The 10000-nt window shown below is 41.1% G+C and overlaps 1 protein-coding gene across 1 annotated transcript in view; it reads left to right on the forward strand.

The window, feature by feature from the left end:
- Positions 1-10000, forward strand: part of atrnl1a (attractin-like 1a) — a gene marked incomplete at both ends in the record, with an annotated part of 210434 nt that overhangs the window by 44979 nt on the left and 155455 nt on the right. Inside the window, one exon of the mRNA XM_079728776.1 lies at positions 1510-1664. Coding sequence (XP_079584902.1) covers positions 1510-1664 — 155 coding nt within the window. The remainder of the gene's footprint in view (positions 1-1509; positions 1665-10000) is intronic.

Raw genomic sequence — 10000 nt, forward strand, 5'->3', positions numbered from 1 at the left:
CACAACTTAGGCGATCGTGCACTAGCACACATTCAGAGTGTCTCCGAGTGACTCTTGCTTTCCAAGCAGAATGTGTTCTCAGGATGCTAAGCCATTCAAGGCATGTTGTCTGTAAGCCAATAACTTATTTATAGTCCAAAATATCGTTTGGAACAACGTCAACACTCTAACCCGCCTTCAAGGTCTAAAATAACTCTGACTTAATGAGGCATTTATAACTTTGTAACTTTTCTCATCAGAGCCCTCTACAAAATCACACAAAGTGTAACCAATCATTGCAGTGTGATAGGTTATATCCCAAAAACTCCTATGAAGAAGTTATTTATCTCTCCGATTGATTTACATTGGGCCTTAATATTGGTAATGCATAATAATCAATTCATCAAGCTGTCATCTGCTCAGTTGAAACTCCAATTCTATCTGCCTTTGGTCCAGCTCTCTGTAGAGGAGGCTCTGAGCGCGCTCTCTGTCAGTAAACCCGTCCTCTCATCACAGATTCTGTAGTAGCTAATAAAAGACAAGGTGTGGACATTGTGGCAGAGAAAGTATCCTGACATGGCGACGTGGCTGTCCCCTCAGTGACCCTGAGCTGACCTGCTGGACAGCTTTAGAAGGGTCGAGGGCGGGGAGGGGGTTTCCATTGGGTGGATCGATACCCTATCACATTATCACTGCACCGTCACAAGGCATTCTGGGGCCTCAGCAGGCGTGTGGTGCCGCTCATGTCTGGGGTCTAAACTGCTACGGGCGACTGGAGATCCTTTCCAGTTGTTCCCCGCTATGTGACCTCTGACCCCTGCCAGTCCACACTCTGCAGATTGAGACCTCCTATGTTGTGTGTGTGTGTGTGTGTGTGTGTGTGTGTGTGTGTGTGTGTGTGTGTGTGTGTGTGTGTGTGTGTGTGTGTTTGTGTGTGTGTGTGTGTGGGGGGGGGGCTCAGCCTTGTGAATGAACAGTTGGTACGAAGGGCAGGCACCACGGGACGGGTCAAATATCCAGACAGATACCATTAATAACACGGCACCATACACACATCCATAAGCACACACACACACACACACACACAAACACACACATGCTCACACACACTCGCATACATGCTCACACAGACAGACACGCACACACACACACACACTCACACACACTCCCATAAATGGTCACACACAGCCCGTGTTACAATTAAACAGAGGAACATATGCGTTATGTTTATCTATTTGAGAAACCTTGCACTATCCCTCTCTCTTGTGTGTTTGTGTCTCTACATGACTCACGACTCAATGTTTTCCAGTTCATAACACATTGATGCGTTGTTGCACATATATTTGTGTGTCTGTGTTTGTGTGTGTGCATCAGTACCCTTTCTGCCTTGCATGAAGTTTTAATGTGTTCCTAACCTTGTTGGTGTATGTGTGTGTGTGTGTGTGTGTGTGTGTATGTGTGTGTGTGTGTGTGTGTGTGTGTGTGTGCGCGTGTGTGCGTGCGTGCATGCGTGTGTGCATGCGTGTCCAGGCTGATCCTCAGGGAGAGTGGTCAAGCGAGGTACCTCCACTCTGCGGTGCTCGTCAGCGGCACAATGCTGGTGTTCGGTGGGAACACTCACAATGACACGTCACTAAGCAACGGAGCCAAATGCTTCTCTGCCGACTTCCTGGCCTATGACATAGGTAGGAATGCTGAACACTGGGACGCAGCTGTGACACATTCACTCCTTCATTCATTGTCCCCCTGGATCTAATGTAATAATAATGCATGTGGGACTGTTTAGTGCAGTGACAAGGCCCCCTCACCAAATAACATAAAACAAACAAAAGAACTTTTGAAATATAGCTAATTTCATGAATTCCAATTGGATGAGCAGAGGAAAATGCTATAGGGGTCGAGGTTTGTAATTCAGATGAGACAGATATGCAGCACTGGGTGGCGAATTTCAGGCAGTCTCCTCTCTCTCTCTCTCTCTCTCTCTCTGTCTTCTCATTGAGGACTGGTGAGGAGGCAATATTTAAGTGCAGTCGTGTGTTCTTTTAGTGAAAAGATCCCATCCAGTTTGTTTAATACTGTCTCAATGGGGTTATCAATAGACCGTTCTACATCCGCGGCAGCCATCTTTGATGTTCTTGAGAAATGCCTCTATGACACGCCTGCACCGTCATCGTATTCCTCCCACCTCATGATAGATACACGGTTGTAAATGGTCGGTCTGTCTCGTACCGGGCAGAAATCCTTTTGTACGGGAGGGGAGCCAGACTGCAGAGCCAATTAAACATGAACTTTGGTTCAGATTGGTCTGGTTCCCAGCATACACCATAGGCTAGATGGGGAGGGTTGGATCTCCCCCGGGGAGAGAGCGATAGGAGGGTTCACAAAGAAGACAGGTATAGGAAGGGGGAGCAAAACAGATAGCAGCACAGTGGGCAACCAAAAGAGCAGTGGTAGGATTGAACAGAAGGAGGAGAAGAAAAGGGCATTTTCCCTGTGACATTGTGGCTCATAGTGATTCCCTTTAATCAATATAGTTTTTTCTTATCCTGGCTATCTTTGTTGGATACTCTTGTTTCCATGAACAACCTAACTGTACCCACAAAGATATATTGTTTTTCCTTCTTCTGACAAATTAACTTATTGTAAGTCGCTTTGGATGAAAGTGTCCGCTAAATGCCCTAAATGTAAATGTTAAGAAATAGAACTGGTCCATTGGATGGACAAAGAAATCGTAGGGCCCTATTTTAACGGTCTGAAACGCAAGTGAGAAGCGCCAAACGGAAGTATCTTTGTCAGCGGATAAATGACTATTGCGGCCGACGCAAATCAAAAATACGGTTGGACTGAATACACGTAGGTGTGTTTTGGGCGTAAATGCAATAAATCAATGAGAGTACCATCTCCCATCCCCTTTAAGAGGGGATGGGAGAGCGCATTTGAAACTGACGAGTTGATATTTTGACAGCGCATTTGACAGCGCTAATTCACATGGAATAGCCTTTTCTTCTACAACTTCAGAAACACTGAGTTGTCATGTAAACTTTGCCAAAGATAACTTAACACATATATGATATGCAGTCCTATGGCCGCAACTGTGGGTCTATTTAATGATATGCGGCAATACATTAACAAACATCGTTTCTTACCAGTATTTCATACATTATCGTTATCAACTTGTGTTCATAATATGCATATGTCTCCCCGTTAATATACATTGCCATGGACTGTATCATGCGTTAGCTTACGCGCCAGGCATCACCCGCATTCATTCATTCTTTTAAACTCACTTGCGGTAAAATGACGTTTTCTCACGATCAGATACTCATCAATCCTAAGAGTTATGGGCTTGTACACGATGTCTGTGTCAAGAAAATATGTGCTTGCTGTACGGTGTTTGCAGATGCATTGATTTAAAAGTGCAACTTATTACCGCTGTATCAGCCGTTCTTTCTCAAATAATTTAACCAACGTTATCATTTACCCTAAAACAAGATTTTTTTCTGGAAGGCTGGGATATACTTTGCTCAAGTTTATTATTGTTATTATTATTATTATTATTATTATTATTATTATTATTATTATTATTATTATTATTATTATTATTATTTCAACTCATGGCATAGCCTACTACAGTGTTCATTCATGCAGCCCTTATGGAACTTTTTTTTTTTTTTTCCACAATCCACATGCTATTTCTATGCAGTTTCACACATATGAACAATCTTTGCCATTAAATTAGGCTAATTGTTTGCATGTTTGTGCTGCGTATAGCCTACGTGTGTGTACGCTTATGTTACAGTTCCGACCTGGGTAACTCTTTATATTGAGGTCCTTGTATTAAGCCTTTGTAAATAAGTAATAAGACACTTATTACATGTTTTTTTTATTATATGCTTATTAATATTAATTGGTGTTAATAAGACTATCTATAAGTGTTGATAATAATAAAATAAACATGTTTATTGTGAGATTATACGACTTTTATAAGCACGTATAAGAAACTTGTTAGCTATTTATTGATTGCTTAATAACATTAATAATAGTCTTATGAGTTTCTTATAGTTGTTAATATAATCATTACAAACCCATTTATTTAGTCTTGCTAAACTTATTAAACTGCTAATCATGCATTTTGCAAGTACGGGATCTAAAGCGGGAACAATGCTTATTAAGGTTAATGAGTACGCACATGTTGAGCGTATGTGATCTGTTTTGTGCCTCATATAATATATTCTTTCAAGGCTTTATTTTGAAGGTCATTTTAAACCGGTTCTGTTTATCCAAGTGGATGATGGCTTGACGCATATGCTTGATGAAGTGTTTGACAAACGTTTGGAGAACATGTCGGAATCGTTTGCACGAGCACCCCAGACCAACAACTGACAGACAAAATACAGGAACAAGCACAGAAAACATGGATAAGAGGAAGAGGTCCGAACTGGAGGATGACTCTGGTAAGTTTAAGAATGTAATGCTATAGTAACGGTAGCTGGTTCTAGCTAGCTAGCTGTTTGCACACATGTTGTTTGTGGATTTAAATGATAATCTTTCATGTCAAGAGTTTGACCGTTTATTGTGCAATTGTTCAGTTAAAGGCTGTAGAGAAAACACAATGAGAAAGACTACATGTCTCGTATGTGGCGTCACGCTCCCTGCGGCTGGCGTGGACAAAACCGACAATCTCCCCATCGGCATAACTGAAACTCTCCACATGCCCCGACTTATAATGGTTTTCACCTCTTTGATGCTTTTATCCTCCCCTTGGAAAAAACCCTAACAATATCAAAGTTCTTCGTGAAAATGTTTAGTTTTCTTTACATGAAAAATGATCACTTAAATCCACAAACAACACATGTGTAATCCAGGGCATATAAAGACTGGGACCAGAAAATAATTACTTTCTCTCCATTGAAACCCATTCATATTTTTCGATCTCATAGGCCCCATGGGCTCTACCTGAAGGGACGTGACTTTGCCACTCTATTACTTTCTTTCAGAGGCTTTGGCGTGCTACATTTGAGCGCTTAGCCTATGCTATCATATGAAACTAGGTAACCAAACGTATCTAATTCTAAACAGTTGTGTCTTGAATCCATGTCTAAACGGCTTGATGCTTATTTTAACCTGTCTGCTAACTGTCTATTGTGGTCAATGTTCTTTATAGAATAACAAGAAAGACCAGCCAGAAGAATTCCCAACCATCCCCTGAGACCATGGAAGAGCCGGACTCAGATTCGTCTAGACGTTTTTCTAAAAATGTTGATGTTCAACAATACGTTCTGAAGTTTTTAATTTTTTTTTTTTTTCTAAACAGCTGTTTAGGTTGTGTTTTTGTGCTTCACCGCCTTAACATTGTATTTAAAGTATTTATCTTTTTTTTATTTTAGCTTTATCAACCTGTATAACATTAAGTACTCATTAACTGATAATAAGTGATAAAGTAATTATTAACCTTAATAAGCATTGTTCCCGATTTAGATCCCGTACCTGCAAAATGCATAATTAGCAGTTTAATAAAGGACTTATTAACCTTCATAAGCATGGTTCCTGCTTTAGATCCCGTACCTGCAAAATGCATAATCAGCAGTTTAATAAAGGATTTATTAACCTTAATAACTATAAAAAATGCTTAGTAAAGGTTTAACAATGACATAATAGGTAAGATAGTTAGACTTAATAAATGGGTTTATAATGCGTTTATTAACAACAATAAGAAACTCTTAAGACCATTATTAATGTTATTAAGCAATCAAGTGCTTATAAAAGTCTTACAATCTCACAATAAACACGCTTATTATGTTATTATTAACACTTATTGATAGTCTTATTAACACAAATTAATGTTAATTAGCATACAATAAGGTCTTATTAGATATTAACAGAGGCTTATTACAAGGGCCTTAATATAAAGCGTTACCCCGACTTGCCTAGGCACGCCAAAATAGCAACACCAACTGCGCTATCCGCTAGGGCATTTAAACCAGGATTTTTTCGGTCAGCGGCGCAATTGTAAAATCGATCTGTAAGATAGCACCATTTATCATTTGCGCCGGAACACGCCTCTGCGTTTTGCCAACACTTTTCTCAGGGCACAAGTGTAGTGGCGCGAGTTTAGTGCGGGGAAAATCTGCTTTGCGCCGGGTGCAAACTAGCAACGATACATGCGTCGGAGTAGAAAGTCAATTGCGCTGGGTGCAAGGTAGGGCCCTTAGAGACTTGCAGCCTCCTCCTATGGGCTGTGTTCATTTTGGATAGTCGTGTTCATGATCCAAAACCTGTTTTGCCAGATTTTTATTAATACACACAGCACTGTGAAGGCTACCGAAATTCCAGGACAAATAAGGTTTGCAAAAGGAAGTCCTTCATTCAAAAGATTATACCTTAATAATTTAAAAGGTCCACCCATGAAAAACCATAACTAATCTATTATGTAACAATGCATGAGGAATGCCTCAATCGTGTTGCAAGAAAAATAGATAAAACATGAATGTTTGTAAATAAAAAATAATAATAAAAATAACATTTATCACAACAAGCTGATATCAGATAGGGGGGGAGGCGGGTCTTAGGGCAGCATCTTCTCTCTGATTGCAATCCCTTTGAATGAAAAAAACACATTTAAAGGTGTTCAATGTAACAGTAAAGAGCTGTAATGAGAGACAGCAGAAAAGCAAAAAAGAGTGTCGGAGAATGCGATTTTGAAATTCAACAAACAAATATCCTGCCCTGATTCTCTGCTGCCGTCCCCTATATTTCTCTGTCATAGAGGAGTGTTCCCCGACCGAGCCTTACGAACCCAACTTAGATTTACACAGCGCATTTCACTCACTAGTAGCTGACACATGTCCATGGTGTTATTTACAAATGACATAAACTAACTCTTCACTCTTAACTCGTATTTACAGTAGCTATATTACGTTTTGGTCAATGAATGATGAATGAGTCAGTAAATATTAAATCAGTTAGATTTCTGAAAAAGCATATCTAACATGGTTAAAGTCAATGGGCCCTATCTTGCACCAAGGGCAATTGATTTTCTACACGACGCATGTATTGTTGCTAGTTTGCAACCGGCACAAAGCTGATTTTCCCCCGCAGCAAACTCGCGCCACATAAGATGCGCCCTGAGAGGCGTCTCGGCGAAAAGCAGAGGCGTGTTCCGGCGCAAATGATACATGGTGCTATCTTACAGATCGATAAAGCAGTTGCGCAACTGACCGAAAAATACCTGGTCTAAGTGCACTAGTGGATAGCGCAGTTGTTGTTGCTATTTTGACATACCATGGCATGGTCGGAACTGCAACATAAGCTTACACACCAGTATGCTATACACCAGTATGCTATACACAGCACAAACTGTTACGATTTACCTAATTTAAATATTATGATGATGATGTGGCAGGGCTCTCAAATCTCACGCATTCGGCATGAGACACACGCAATTCAACCCATGCACACGCCACATTTCGTATTTCTCACAAAGAGAAATTACCAGTATAGCGGCCACCAATTTGCGCCGCTATTTAACAGTGGAATAGGTAGGAGTCAAATGGGTTCCCCGTACATAGGGTAACCGGACGTCCTCTTTTGCCTGGACATGCCCTCTTTTTGAGACACTTTTAAAAAAATGTTCGGGTGGATTTTATTACAAAGCCTCATACATGTTCACATTGAATTTGTGTTGCGTTTCTCTGGGTTGTTCACAAACTAGTTAGGCTACACCCTCTCCTACTCAGTTCTGTTCGCTTTGCATTGGTGGAAGTGAGTAGGGGAGAGGTTAAGTAGAGCCTTTTTTACCATTATTGTTTTATAGGGACAAACAGTAACAAATTTCTCCTACAGGGGATTGATAAAGTTCTATCTATTGAACAGAAAGAAACACTTGGTCATACTTTACACACTTTACCACAGCATTGGCCTACTGAATGCGACAGATATATTTTAAGCATTGGACTTTATATTAATTTTTTTGCACGTTTGCAACGTTTACAATTTCAGGGAAAAGTATATGCCTCTACTGGTGTTTCTTAGGCTAATAGCCTTTTGAGGCAGTGTTGTATCTGAATATAAGTGTTAAGGGCCAATAATGCTCCCCCCCCCCCTCCCCCGCTGACAAAATCTCACTCTGACAAAATCTCACTCGCTCTCAAAACTTGAGAGCCCTGATGTGGATTGTGGAATCATTTTTTTTCCATAGGGGCTGAATGAATAAGCACTGTTGTAGGCTATGCCATGCGTTAAAATAATAATAATAATAACAATAATAAACTTGAGCAAAGTAGGCTATATCCCAGCCTTCCAAAACATCCACATCTCGTTTTAGGGTAAATGATAATGTCGGTTAAATTATTTGGAAAAGAACAGCTGATACAGCTGTAATAAGTTGTGCTTTTAAATCAATGCCTATGCAAACACTGTACAGCAAACACATATTTTCTGGACACAGGCATCGTGTACAAGCCCATAACTTTTAGGATTGATGAGTATTTGATCGTGAGAAAACATCATTTTACCGCGAGTGAGTGTTAAAAAGAATGAACGAATGCGGGTGCGAATGTGTGCATCCATCTGCATCCAACGCCCAAACCACACCTACGGGTAATCAGGCTACTTCCGGGCAACCCTTTTTAGATTTGCGTCGGGCGCAAGAGTCATTTATCCGCTGCTATCATAGCAACATTGCCATAGAACCGGTCACAAAGCTACTTGCGTTTGGCGCTTCTCACTTGCATTTAAGTAGGGCCAAATGTATGAACAACGAGTTGGTAAATAGTCAATGTGTTTTTAGTTTCACAACACACATTTCATATGTTTCATTAAACGTTTCCGGTGGGGTTTCAACTGTCACCTTACAACATCTCAACCGATGTGATGATTTTATAGCCTGGCTGGTTGCAGGCGGCTTGTCCCTTACTGCACTGGAAAGAGGCCAGGAGCAAGGGGTCTCAATCTATATTCAGAATGAGCACAATGTATCCCTATCATCAAAGGCATCTTCTTGCTGCGCACGAAATGGGACACGTCAACTACATACACACACACATACACAGACACACACACACACACACAAAAACACACACTCTCTCACACACACACACTCACACACACACACACACACACACACACACACACACTCACAAATGGCTACACACATGCGTTAATCCTGGGATATTAGACATAATGCACACACATGTTTTCGGCCCCGCACGCCGGACCTGCGTCTCTGAGTGAGCGAGAGGGGGGGGCCAGCAGCCAATAAATCAGGAGGGGAACCTGCAGATACAAGCATTAATAAATAAGTCATGGTAGGTGGGCGAAGGAGACTACAGGCTTTTATCGCACCCAGACAACATGAAGCACGCACACACACACCCACACAAAGTGCAGAGGGGTAGTTACGAGGCCTGAGGACCGAGAAAGAAACAGAGAGATAGATGGATAGAAAATGCGTTTCATATTTATAGAAGGTTGTTCTCCATTTTATTAAGCAGAGCACAATGCGTTTGCTTTTCTCTCAACATTGGATTTCTTAATTTTCTGTATGAAATTTTGAACCGGAGATTAACGGATATGTTTACTTTTTGAGAAACAAAAGGAGAACTTATGGTTACATCATTGTTGGGTAAATCGCTAACCTCATGAAAAGTACACAGTAGGGGCATTTGTTCCATTATTTTTTCGGAAAACAATTCTGCTTGCAAATGACTTTCATATAGTTACAAATTAACATATTTGATCAAACACATCTACTTCAAAAAAAGAATTGTCTTTGAAATAAATGTCCCTCGGAGATTATAGTGAAAGTCATGAGATATTTCTCGATCTGAACCTTCCCTCAAGTTGCTCCAAAATCCTTAAACCCTCTGTTCTCCTCTCCCCATCTCCCGTCCTCCTCCTCCCCATCTCCCCTCCTCCTCCTCCCCATCTCCCCTCCTCCTCCTCCCCATCTCCCCATCTCCCCTCCTCCTCCTCCCCATCTCCCCTCCTCCTCCCCATCTCCCCTCCTCCTCCTCCCCATCTC

Source organism: Pollachius pollachius (assembly GCF_949987615.1).
Source record: "Pollachius pollachius genome assembly, chromosome: 2".
Lineage (NCBI taxonomy): Eukaryota > Metazoa > Chordata > Actinopteri > Gadiformes > Gadidae > Pollachius > Pollachius pollachius.